The following is a 14,002-nucleotide window of genomic DNA, read 5'->3' on the forward strand; positions in this document are numbered from 1 at the left end:
ACATACATAAGTTAATAATCGTTTGTCTTTATCTGTCATTTTGACTTATTTATTTTTAAGAAAAGGATAAAACATAATTTAATTAAAACAGGCCCGTAAAGTTTTATGAAGAAGGGGGTTAGTTTACACATCAGTTTACTACTCGTATACGTATAAACTTCTATATTTATTATCATACTGAAATTATAACTTATTGTAAAATTTGTCAACTTTCATAATTTATGCCCGTCATTTATCCACCGAGCTCTCTAATTTAAGTGATTTATCACATGACGTATTTTGTCTCTTTTATACTGCTGCCGACGTAATCTGATTACATTAAACATTCATAAATTCGTCACATTCTCTTTCCCGTTAAAATTAAATGCTATTTAAACGATGGAAACATTCATCAGTCACGGGTCGTAGAATTTTGTGAATTATAAATAGAAAATGCTTTGTACAGTTCACGCACGAATTATGAGGAACACACAATCCTTCCTCACCCACTGAATCCACGATTTTCGTGCGTGAAGTGTAGATTGGAGGAGCTTTCATAATATGTCAGATGATAATCAATAGCAAAACTTTAGTTTCGTATTAAAATCTCCAATAAGACTTCGATTCCACAATAATAAGTTTAGTTCTCAAGCAGAAAAGCTTTGTTTCAGAAAAAGTAGGTAGTATTTCCAAGTCATCGGCAGTGCACCAATCCGCACTTGACCCCATGACATGGCTGAAAGCTGGGCCGAGCCGCAGCCTACTTCTTTTCAGGCATGTTGATTCAACCTACTTCCATTGCCACTTGCACTGCAAAGCGAAAAGATGTCGACGTTTTGAAATTACGTTGTGGGTGTAAGCCCTCCAACCACTTCTCGTATCCGAACGAAACCGTGGTTTCTTTTTTTTTACTAATCAAAGTTTTAGCAAATCGAGTAATATTCCGTAGGTATAGTCATAGCCTATGAAATAACGCGGCAAAAGTAAAAAATATATATTTAATAAGATAGTACTTTTATTCTACAGTTCGCGTTCGGGCTCAAAGGGGCCGCTACAATTTAATTGTTCTAAATATAGTGACATATCTCTTATTGTTAAGATAATAACTGTAACAAATAATCATTAATTACAGTATATTCAAAATTATCTTTTTGCGGTTTAAGTAAATGCGTAATAAGTTCATTGATAGTAATGAAATGAAACACGCAAGATAGATAAACAATAATAAAGGAGTCAGTGGCCCACAAATGTGATAACGGCTTTATTTATATGAGATAATGTCCATCACTTCTCTCATATCAATTGTTATCAAAATGGTCTTGTTATAGTAAATTCAGCTACAGAGGCGAATTCTAGAAATGTATTTCGGTCTTAAGTGGTATAAAATTAAATGACTGATTGTGTTTTTTGGGCTGTTAGGCATATAACATTAGATTTTTTTGATTTATTAACTAAAGAGGAACAACACACTCGGAAAAAGTTTACAAGATATTTGCGTGTAATGTAACTTCTTTACTAAGATCGACATTCAAGTCCAAGTAAAATACAGAAACCCGATATTGTTCCTAAAGCCCCTCTTGAGAATGGACAAAGGACTGCCTTGGGACCAGGTGAAGGTCGCTACAGAGCCTATAGGCTTCTAAAGTGTCTGCTCAATAGGGCTTTTACTTTTATGATACTTCGAATTTGAACTTCAAGTGTTGACAACAAGGTTTACTTTCCAAGGATCATGGACATGGAAGTGGTTGGGAGAAGATGAAACAAATTTAAATAAAATTTATAAGCTGGGGAAAAGGTAGGTGAAAATCGTGTGTTCCTTTTTATTCATGAACTTTAGTAAATTAAACGAACTAGTGAGTTTTTTTATCGTAATACAAAATATGTATTAGGTACTAAATTAATCATTAGTTCGGTACCTACCTCTTTATTGCCTTTTGATATGTTTAATCAACGCGTTAAAATTGAATAAATAAATAATGAGACGACAGTCGGATTTCCTGCATCTGCACCATTTGCAGATGGTTTTCATTGCTGTCAAATTACTGAAATATTTCAATCAAGGACAAAAAATGTTAATAAAATGTATTTCACCCGAGCAGATGGAAAAGTACCATTGACTTTTCTGCTTAACAACTCACTACGCTCGTAAATCTTTATATAGAATCTGAACTAAAATTTAATTCTCGAAGAAATATCTAACATTTCTCTCTTTACACAAATTGTTGTGTGAAGTTACTAAGTTATAGCGTATATAAAGAAAGGCATATGTTCAGTCAGCAGCAGTAGTTGCTAAGCGGGCCAGGTGTTCAAAATAATCCTGATGTGACTTTATTGTTAAGAGGATAAGAGCATGTCAAGGTAATTTAGAACACTTCGCGCGCTTAGCAACTTCTGCCGCCGACTGTACCTACCTCGGTAATTTCGTGATTTATGTATGACTAGTCAGAGCATTAACCCTATTTGTAATAAAACCAGCGGACATTAGGGTCAACAATGTTACCCTTTATTACAATCCTTGTGTACCATTATACTAATCAAAGTTCAAAAATTACCTCCGTGAACCTGGAGATGTATTATCTGTCATTAGTGTTCAACCAATGTAATTCTATTTACTATTTTAGGTTACCTCAATACGCGTCCTGGACTACTACGCCAGTGCACAGTGGGGAGACACTTCTCCTTTCGGACAAACTCGGCTCCGTTCGGCTCAGCATTGCTCCGAGCAATTATTAGGGTTCGCACCATCACCATTTCACGTCCTTTTGCATGCACGACCTTGAATTTTGATATGACTTGAATTTTGGCAACCCTAAATAGCCGAAAGCGATAGGGTTATACATTAGAAAGAGATAGCATGATTCGTCAATGAATCGCAGTCAATCTTCGGTTTTGTAGGAAGTGTCCTTTCTGTACGGCGGTACTATTAATTTATTCTATGACTACACGTATTGATCCAATATTAATTGGAACAATAAACAACAAAAATATGTTTCATATATTTATACCGACCCCGCTGATAACTTATATTTAACCCAGTAAACTAAAATAGCTCGGGCATTAAAACCAAATAGCCGCCTTGATTCGATAAAAGTTTTTATTCGACTATATTTACCAGCTAATGTATCTAATAAAATGAAACCACTAAAACTGTTTAAAGAGCCACAAAAATGACTTACATAGTTTCACTGAAATAACTTTACTGGTTTTTAATACCCGCCTTCCTACTTTTAACCACAATTTGTAACACAAATGATTTTGATGGACTAGGTGGCCTATTCTGTTTTTTTTTTAATTATTCGACCTTGACGATCGTTCACACTGATTGGTGCAAGCAAAATGCACGGGGAGTCATGACATTAACGCATCTCGCTCGCACTTATTGGCGCTGCGAGTCTTGTCAAGCTCTTATCAAAACAGTCAAGACTTAAACAAGTTAGTAACTCAGAATTGGCCTCTGGATTACCCAATACTCTATGGGTATTTTCATTGAATACCTACCCAATTAAATTAGGGGAAAATATCTATAGAAATTACTTACCTCTGGTATTATAGGGAAATGAACGTTGTTATTTTAAGAGTTTCCTTTCAGATTTTTGTGCGAACTAGACAAAAAATGAATATCGGAAAGTAAATAACGTCTATATCTCTATTAGGACATTATTTGCCATTAATCATAATAGAACCTTATTGTTTATATTCTTTTATGCCGGATGAATAACCGTTGATGTTACTAAATAACATGTATATTATGTGAGGTAAATATGAGATAAGATACGCAATTTGGTCATTATTTTTATCTTAACGACCCTTAATAATACCGTTGGTAACATTTATTTCATCCCTCCAGTCGTTGGTTATAGTTTAGGTACCTAATGTATACAGTAGGAGTACTTAGTAAATAGTAAACATTTTATTGTACATAATACAGGTTCAGATACAATTTTATATCTGTAGGCTTTTAAGTTTTATGTTTGCTTATTTCTTTCTTTGTTTTTATCAATAAGTAAATAATTATAACTAAAATAAAAATGGCTGTCTGTAAAGTCGGTTTACGGACGATTATATTGCGTGATAACGTCATAAGAAAACATTACTATTACATTACGTAACGTTACCATAGAGATCCGTCCACAACGTTACCATGGAGAGTTGTCGATAACGTGACACTTTTTCGTGCATGTTACCGGTGTTCATCAATTTATAAAAAAAGATACAATTTGATGACATAGATGAAAACTGCACAATTGACGTTCAATGGAGTCATCTACTCACTTTTTTTGACATGATGACGTCTTATAAATCCATGAACACCGCGGTGCTGCCGCGGCAGCATGCACGAAAAAGTGTCACGTTGTGGACGGGTCTCCATGGTAACGTTACGTAAAGTAATGGTAATGTTTTCTTATGACGTTATCACGCAAATTATCATCCGTAAACCGATTTTACAGACAACCATATTTTTTTATATAACCGCTGTCTACGTTTTTCTAACAATTATCTAGTGCTTTATTTCGTGCATGGAGTGTTTTTTTAATAGAGGCAACATGCCTATTGTCACAGTACTTAGTACTTACAATAAACAAAAAAAAAGCTATGATGAACTCGTCCATAAAGTAGCACTTCCGCCCCAGTTGGTATCGCCCTAATGTAGCGGGAAATGGAAAACTCACTGAGCCCCGGCATTAAAGAGTATGGCGTGAAAACCATTACTAGCCCAAGTAAAGGTTACAGGCTTTCATACGGATAATAAATATACTTGTTTTGATAATATTATAAAACTGTTAAACTGATTTAGCTAGCCCCGAAAAAGGCATACGATTTTCAAAACAAAGAAACCCCTCTATTAGTTTCAGGTCTATCTTGCCGACCGCCTACCTTAACATAAATTAAGAGATTGGTGCCTACGGCTATGCTAGGATAAACTACACTTATTTATTACAGTGCTTTGGATTAACTTCGAAAAACTAGAAGTAGTTTTACTAAATTGCAGTATCTAGCGTGAGTGAGTGGTTTTACTAAATTGCAGTATCTAGTGTCCCAAAAGTGCTTCTAGTTTAGAAGATTTTAGCGATTTTCGAAATCAACCCGTTGTCGAACAGACAGTTTACACAAAGGTTAAAAAAAATACCTTTCACTCATTGTATTTTTTTATCTAGCGGTTCAAAAATCCTTTTAAAATAAGGAAGAAGTGAATTTCGTTATAATTTTGTTTTATGCTAATAGTTACTTTGAATAAAAAAAACTCAATGACATTGTAAAAGTTTTTCGATCAGGTCACGTGTCCGTCTTACGAAGCGTCTTACGTCTTATGCTCTCGCGAGTTCAAAATTTTTTCCCCACCACAAAAAGTCCACATAAGTACGAGTACATACAACCAATAATGCAGGAACAATCTTGAGTTTGAGTTATTCCAATGTGGTGTTCATTCGCGCATGGTGATAACTTCTCTAATCGACTTATCGAGTAACTTATAATTTATTTCTTACACGTGTATTGGTTTTCCAACTTCCCAATTTATAAAACATTCCTAATATTTCTTGTCACTCCAATTCATTTGAACTTCCCTGGGACAAATTATACTATTAATATTTGATGTTATTTTAGGCTAGGGCTTGGTTATACCTAATAACCTTTACAAAAACACTGTTAATTTACAGACTTATTAGTTATTAGGTACCTACGCCAGTAATTTACATTAATAAAGCACTAAAGCCTGTCTAAATTAGCATATAGAACTCATTACAGCCATGTCCCTCGTGTACTGTAAAATCTGACTAATTTTGGGTTTCTATACAATAGCCTTGGGTTTGTCCGTAAATTTCAGAAATGTGTAACATTAGGACCAATATCGTGCTGGATATCCGTTCACGAATCGTCAATAGGTACATTTTAACTGATAAAGATACTTTTTTATTCAAGTAGGCATATTACATATTACAATGCGCTTATGAACGACACATAAAGCTACACCGGCTGCAACCCTACACCTATGCCTCGAGAAGATTTAAATCATCATCATGGTGAGATTTATACTCAGTTACGTGTTGTTATTGTTAAGATGTACTTACGGCACATATTTTATTCCCCATTTCGGCATATATTTTAATGATTGAATCGAAGCTTTAAGTATAAATAACTAGGCATCCAAGAGAACCTAGGGTGTTATAACCAGGAAACACACGATACATGCGTCACAACGCGGAAGAAATACATATACCGGTATGGCATAAAATCATTTAATAAGGCTTTGTGTCTAGAAATTATATGTAGACATAGTAATAGATGTAGAGGCTGGAAAAAATGTTCCTAAGAGAGAAACGTTGAAGGCCATCTTTTGGCAGTGGAGGGTAGGGGCCTATTATGAACCCTTTGAACTAGTCAAAAATACAACAATGTTATACCATCGTAAGTACCTAATCTGTATTATAGCATAATCTATATTAGGTTGGGTTCGTTTGGCGTAATGAACTTGCTATGGTATGGTATAATTATTACATTTATTACCCTATATATATGAGCCACGATATTCCTCAGCTACGATAAAATACAATATTAGTCTTCTTACCACTTCTTATATTACTACAACTACTTATATATTCGTAGTTATTGAACCGTATTTTGTATAGGTATACGGTTTTAAAATGGCTTGGCTGTGTAGTCCAGTGGACCAGAGCCAATTTGAAGGTTCTGCCAAGTTTGTTGTGTAAAGAATTTGGGAAATTACGAGTACATATTTGACCTCTATACACGGTGGCTAAAAAATAACTTCATTCCTGTTGCCAGGGAGGTTTTGGGATTATACTGATCAATTTTTACTATGGGACCAACCCCGAAATCGCTTACTGCCCCGTTTTGACATGGTATAATAAATAAATAAAATAAATCCAGTTATTGCAGACTCTCTGGGTTTATTAGTTTGGTTAGTACAGCACAATTAAATATAGCGTTCGTCTCTTCCGCTAGCATTAGCATATGAAAATGACGTATTTACCGTAAAGATGAAGCTGTATACGTAATAGTACTTACGTATGGCCATCCCTACTGTCTATGTGACTCTAGAAAACGTGTTGGCAACCCGCCAACTGGGCAACGTATCGTAACGTAACGTACGAGCCTTAACGAAATAGGTGCATCTACCTATTCCTTAAGGAAATCGAGCTAGTCATGATACTTTTATAAAATATTATAATAATGTCTACTTAACTATGTACCTACTTATATATATATATATGTCTAGTTATTTTTTCCCTTTATTAGTAGTAGTAGTATTATAGTTCCCTAGTTTTAGTTTTTTTTATCAATTTGCAATACCGCCAATACCTAACGGAACTAAAGAGGACCATTACGAAATCTCGGATATATAGATTTCAACAGTTTCGCTTTATAAAAAAAATGCGACTAAAATTGCGATTGTTGTGAATATTTTGACCTAAGATTTTTTTTAATTCTCAATGTAACTATTTTTAAGACAGTAATTTTGTGTTTTTTATGAAATACAAATACCAAAAAACAAAAAATATCATATGATATAAACAGAAAAAAATTGGTTTAAGTAAATTTGAACGGGTCAATATCAATACAGGTATTCAGTTCGAAATTGAGAACTGCCCGACATTGGAGTCATGAATAGCTAACAAGAAATGATTACAATATCAATATAATCTTATCACATTCATTATATTTACTTTCTAAATCTTATCAGTAAACTGCAATATCGACTATATTATCTTTGGGGGTTTTGTATTTATCATGATATCTAGCTAGCATTTTGTCTACCTAATTATATGTATAGTACAGGTTGGTTATCGTTGTGTACAATCTGAACGATAGGTGTGCCTTTACACGTGACTTACTGTGAAGATATGAGTAAGTACTTCGTATTTAGACAATATGTGAAATTTGAAATAAGTATTGTGTTATATCTTAGCCTAGAACAACATTTTCTATATGCCTACCTAATGTACCTATGTACTTAGAATCTTTACCTTATTTTCCATACTTCAATAACTGCATGTGGAAACCAACATTTTAAACTTTGCTGGCGCCATCACCATTTTTCATAAAAATTACCTTACCTGCCCAATATTGTAGCCCAGCCCAATCAATTTGTTTTGGTTTTGACACGACTCGCGCGGTCGTCTCGGTGATTAGCGCTTGGCGCGCATTTTATGCACGGCTTTCACTTCAATTAGGGAATGCTCCCGGTACTGAGTTTGTATGGCGAGAACCGGGAATTCCCGGTTCCGGTAGTATTTGTATAGAAAACCAGTACCGTGAGCACTCCCTATTTAACATGCACCAATCAAAGCGTGAGTGTGCTTCTAACTAGTCGTATCAAAACCAGATCAACACATTTTTTCAACTAAATCGGGTTCCTGAAACTAGTCGAGTTTTTGCCTGTGTTTATTTACGAGTTAGATGAGGTCGAAAGCATTTCGTAATTTGGGTGACCTATTGAACCAAGCAACAAATAGAGATTAGGAAAATAAATACTTACTTATTCAGAATTGCTTTGTTTTTTCCTCCTGCGTTATATCTAACTGTTACCGAGTTCCAGAAATATTTGTGAATCAAATTTGTAAACACACAAAGTATTAAAGTGTTTTAACACCGAGGAAGAGTTTACTATTAGTTTGCTATTAGTTTTGGTAGTTTGTACTTATGTTTACCTACGCAACGTATGTATATACATACCTATACATACTTTAATTACTATATATGCCTATTCTTTGAACGTCGTACGTCTCAGGTGAGATCATCTTCGTAATGCACACATAAATAACAGGTTTTATTTAATACCTATCTTTATTCATTAATTCCGCACTCGTAATTCATCAATCATTATTCTTTCTTAGCCTTTATTGTAGGTAAAACGTTTTTTTACATAAAAAAAGAGAGCCAAAATGTTGGTATCACAATGGCGAATTGGAGATACAGCGCAGTATTTTTGTACTATATCTTCAAATTTAGGAATTAGTGGTCTTTCCAGAGAATCGTTAAACAAATAGGTAGGTAACTGTGGATACAGGACTTGAACCTCATGTGCACCTACGCATATCCAACTACATAAATACACAGGAAATATACTATTAATTTTCCAATAAAAATCTCAATATGAACCTACCTAACCGATATAGGTAGGTAAACAATAAGGCCCGATAGTATCCGACGGAATATTATTCAAGACGAGGGAATTTATACTCATTTCTTGTATACCTATCAGAAACATCAGGTTTTTAATTCTGGTTAGTTATTCTTATTACGCATGCAATATAAACAAAACAAGTTTTAGCGGTCAATCACATGTTCGTAATTTAAAAGTAGAACTCACCCGGTCTCGCGGTTGTCCAGGGAGTTGTTTGAAGACCGGGGCACCAGGGGTCGGTAGCTGGACCGAGTCATGGTTAACACTATCAACGGCTTAAACACTCATACCGTCTATTATCACACGTTAATTGAGCAAACGAAGCGCCTGCCACACGACATAGTACTGATTAACATTGTTTAGTCAAGCCGCACAAGTAGCGGGCCGATAACAACTATCTATCACACATCGAGGACGTATTTATCTAGGCACTCGGCTACGCGCAAAACAATAACATGACGTTAACAATCTAAAATAACTATTTTGTACAGATGCTCTGAATGGACCGATCAATAATATTAACTTAGGGTGAAAGCTCGCTGGGAGCCACCACGCCTCCCGGCCGGTTCTGTCAGAGCTTTTCAAGTATTTATTACAACGCCATCTGGCGCCTAATAGGTGCATTAAAATTTTACCGAACGCACTCGATGTTTACCTACTTCAGTATTCTCGCGAGGGGCGCTGATGGTTCGGACTTATTGATTTTCCGTTTAATTCTCTGAAATGAAAGACGTATGTGACATGGTTTTTCATACAAAACCCGTCATTTAGTGCAAAATTAAAACTTGGAAAGTTAAAAATAAACAATGTCGACTGTCTATGAAAATTTAATAATGTGCCTAATGATAATAGAAAAATATGTGCTATATTTAATTAATAAGTTATTTCAATATTAAATAGTCTTTTTATCTTCTATTTTATTCATCTGAGTTTCTTCGGCTGGTTTTTCCTTGTCTTCTATTGCTTTCTCTTCCGTTTCCTTCTTATCTTGTTCTGTTTTTTCGTCGTGCTCCTTTATCAAGTCATCGAGCTCTTTTTCTGCGTTTATGAGGTCCTCTTCTGTTATATTGAGGTCCGGAAAACGTCTCTGTAAGTGAATTGCGATATTTTAACTGTACCTGCCTAAAGATTTCAAGTAAATTTTGTTTTGAATAAAAAATTGTCAGGTTCCGTATAAAACCTATAACTGCAAGCCTATTATGGATCGCTTTATCCACATTTATCCACGTGATAAAACAACTGTCACTTTTTAACTCTGTGGGATAGAAAGAGACAGATACAGAGAAAAGTCTAAAGTTTGAATCTGGTTTGAATTAATTATTTTTCTTCGTAATCTTTATTATTTGTCGTTAGGTTCTGCTTTCAAATTAATAACAAATACCTAATTACCAACATAACGTCGTTTGAAGACTTGGGAAAACCCCGGCAGAGAGCTCATTCCACAGCCGGAGCGTCCGCTTGAGGAAATTCCTCTTAAACCGCACAGTACTTACGCGACCATTTAGGTTCTAGGCTGTGAGGATGAACACCCTGCCGACGGCATGCGGTGATAGAAAGCGGCCGTTGGCGTCATGTCAAACGTGTTCAGAGCACAGCCGCTGGACACACACACACAGGAGCACAGTACATACCTGTAGTTCTTGCAAAGACTGCTGTATGGTCTGCTGCTGCTGCCGCATCCGTCTCGGTACAGCGTGAACACAGCGCTGAAAAGCCGGAGCATTTCCCAGCACAGCGCGGTTAGGGCACCGTACGTGAACTTTGACTCGACTATCTCTAGTATTATTGTAGGCAGATACCTGTAGTTCTTGCAAAGACTGCTGTACGGTATGCTGCTGCTGCCGCATCCGTCTCGGCAGCGTGAACACAGCGCTGTTAGGGCACCGTACGTGAACTTTGACTCGACTATCTATATAGTATAATTGTAGACAGACCTGTAGTTCTTGCAAAGACTGTTGTATGGTCTGCTGCTGCTGCCGCATCCGTCTGGGCAGCGTGAACACAGCGCTGAACAGCCGCAGCATGATCCAGCACAGCGCCGTTAGGGCGCCGTACGTGAACATCGACTTGGCCATAGCCCAAAAGTCCACGCCGACTTGCTGCGTCTTCATGTCGGTCACTTCGTATAGGTAGTCGTCGTCTAGCGATTTTTTTCTACAAAGATAATATAATACGTATGATTGGAGATATGAGCGCGTAACATCATCATATATTATTCCTAGCGTTGTCTCGGCTATTTACCACGGCTTACTTTATATGAAATCTCAGGTCCAATTCCTACAGAACTCGCGTAGCCCTATAAAATTCTTACCCGATTCTCTCCTTCAACTCCTATGAAACAGGAGTCGCGAACCTTAAAATAAGTAGGTATACAATCTTGTTTAAGACGAGTTAGGTTTGAGCCACGTCATCACGTCAGCTGTCGAGAGTGGAACGAGCACGTGTGATGACCCATTTCCCATGGCAATGTCGATGGTCACGAATTATTGATGACGCAGGGGCGGCCAACAGTTAACGCTCGAGTCTTCGACGAAGATAATAGTAGATTGTGTCACAAGGGAGCAAAATTACATATTTACGGGGTGCGCGTACATTGAATCCTGAGGGTAGTGAGGGATTTAATTGTTAAACAACCAAGGTGGAAATAATTTTGGTACCATGTGAGCCTATCATGAAAGCAATTTGACCTTGATAGTGTAGGTAAATAGAGTCGGACCAAGCTAAGTTTTCATGCCAAGAGCTTCGTCGTTCTGAACTTATAAACATATTGAGGCGTTCTTTTCTTTGAAGGAAATCATAAATACTATTTTTATATAATAAATATTACAGACGAATGTTATGAACCCATGGAATAGGTAAATCGATATAGGCTAGTAATTACAACCGTGTCGCCCAGCTGACCGGTTAACCAACAGATTTTATTGAATGCGCTGTTATGACACGGCAATACAATATTAGTCGTTTATCGCTTTGGATATTCATTCACACAATACCTATGTATGTTTTACTATTTACGTCGGCAACAGTATTCCAAAAATTATTTGTACGAGAACGTATTTTTTGAGCTGTCATCTAACAAACGTCGTCTATTACAGTGTGGAAAAAAATAATGGGACCTGGAGGGAAAGTGCCTTATAACCTTAAGTTAGCTCATTTTACTTAAAGCAAGCATTCCTTTAGTTTTAAACATAAATAAAACTGCATTCACAGATTTTTATTGAAATTCGCTTGTATCGGGGAATGGACTGGAACTGGGAATCGAAAAAACCTTTTGCTATTTATTGTATTGGTGACTAGTCGATACAATTCATGATAATGTTGAAATTTCTCCAAGAAACATTCAGTCTTACACTCGTCAGTCGTACAAAATATCTATAAAATCGCATATTTCGTATTTTTAAAATTATAGGCGATTCGATTCCCGGACAAGGAAAGCGAATTAAAAAAAAATCTTTGAATGCAGTTTTAATTCTAGTTAAAAATAAAATAATGTTTCTTTTAAGTAAAATGAGCTAACTTAAGGTTTTAAGGTACTTTCCCTTCACGACCCATTAATTTTATCCACACTGTATAGTTTTTATTGTTGATTAGGTTCACTCATTTACTGCAGCAACGCATATACTTAGTGCTACTTCGTAGGGCCAGCCATACGTGTACGTGTACGTGGGTAGGGTTGTAGCCATATTATTTCCCGGTACGTAGTCAGCTGCAGAGAAAAGTGATAATTTGATAATTCCCTGCAAATACTTACTGCTCAAAATAGAAATAGGACACCGTGAAAAATTGAAGAACTTTCATGAAACCTAGAAACACAACCACCCATACTTCCTTGTCCATTGCGCAGTAGTCTTCACCCGACTGGGAATTTATTGAGGACTGTTATTGCTGTTGCGTATAAAAAATAAAATAAAATAACAATCAATTATTTTGCAACTCACCTCTACCGCCGGCTTTGTCTGCGTAGATGCCGTATGCTATGTTTCAACCCCTGTTAGAGTCAGACCAAGAAAAGTCTGCAGCGGATTTGATAGCCCACGCAGTGCAAGTATTATTTTAAACGTCAAACTTTTTTGAAATTAATACTGGCACTGCGAGGGCTATCAAAATCGCTGCAGACTTTTCGTAGCTTAACTCTAGTAGGTGCTGCGTAGGTAGGTACTAATATTATCTCTCAGTTCATCCCCTTATGGGATGATTGCCGGAATATAATGAATCCTATATCGATATTTCCGATATTACCTATCAATACTATCAGTAGTTAGTAATTGAAATTATTATTTAGTAATAAAAATAGCATTAATATTTAATAATTTAGCTATTTACTTACCTGTTTCTCTGTGAAAGAATAACAAACAGCCAAACATCTAAATATACAAAGTATACAAACTTTCATATATTTATATTATTAACAGCTGTACTGGGATTATTAAGGGCTAACACTGGGCGGTAGGTTGTTAGATTTATTTCGTTAGATCATAGCAATTGCCGTCTTTGTACATACATTTTGATTTATAATAATAATGTTTCATTGCTCTTGAATGTATATTACGATACAAGTGCGAATTTCCTTTCCGCACGTGCGTTGTACAACGTTTTACAGTATATATGTATCTTTAAATTATCGATACATATATAGGCACATAGGTAGGCACGTATTGTGCTAATTACCGCACCGAGGCGGTAAAGTAGCACCGTACTTAACCGTACTGTAAAAAACATTTGAAGGTGCTCCATGCTGATGTATAAATAAAAATGCTTAAGTATATGTAAAATCAGTTTATTTTATACCTTCTTCACATTAGCAATAAAGATTTACAATAAGAAATAAAGACCTTTGCAATAAAAAAAAACAATGTTATAAACAGAAATATATTAGCG

General features: G+C 35.9%; 2 protein-coding genes across 3 annotated transcripts in view; both read right to left on the reverse strand.

Moving 5' to 3' along the window:
* The window catches only part of LOC134664356 (uncharacterized), a 72,481-nt gene extending 62,910 nt beyond the window's left edge, over window positions 1-9,571 (reverse strand). The window contains exon 1 of the mRNA XM_063520933.1: window positions 9,311-9,571. Within this exon, the coding sequence (XP_063377003.1) occupies window positions 9,311-9,381 (71 nt within the window). The 5' untranslated portion in view covers window positions 9,382-9,571. The remainder of the gene's footprint in view (window positions 1-9,310) is intronic.
* Window positions 9,572-9,935: 364 nt separating this feature from the next.
* LOC134664357 (uncharacterized) lies at window positions 9,936-12,998 on the reverse strand. Of its 2 annotated transcripts, none has more exons than XM_063520937.1 (3): window positions 12,876-12,998; window positions 11,059-11,278; window positions 9,936-10,211 (listed from the first exon to the last, which is right to left on the reverse strand). In XM_063520937.1, the coding sequence occupies exons 1-3, from the start codon at window positions 12,959-12,961 to the stop codon at window positions 10,017-10,019; spliced, it is 501 nt and encodes a 166-aa protein (XP_063377007.1). In that variant the 5' UTR covers window positions 12,962-12,998; the 3' UTR covers window positions 9,936-10,016. The 2 variants fall into 2 exon arrangements, with proteins under 2 accessions (XP_063377007.1, XP_063377008.1); XM_063520938.1 differs by lacking the exon at window positions 12,876-12,998 and adding an exon at window positions 11,436-11,566.
* Window positions 12,999-14,002: the final 1,004 nt, after the last annotated feature.

The sequence above is a fragment of the Cydia fagiglandana genome, chromosome 5 (assembly GCF_963556715.1).
Source record: "Cydia fagiglandana chromosome 5, ilCydFagi1.1, whole genome shotgun sequence".
NCBI classification, from domain to species: Eukaryota; Metazoa; Arthropoda; class Insecta; order Lepidoptera; family Tortricidae; genus Cydia; species Cydia fagiglandana.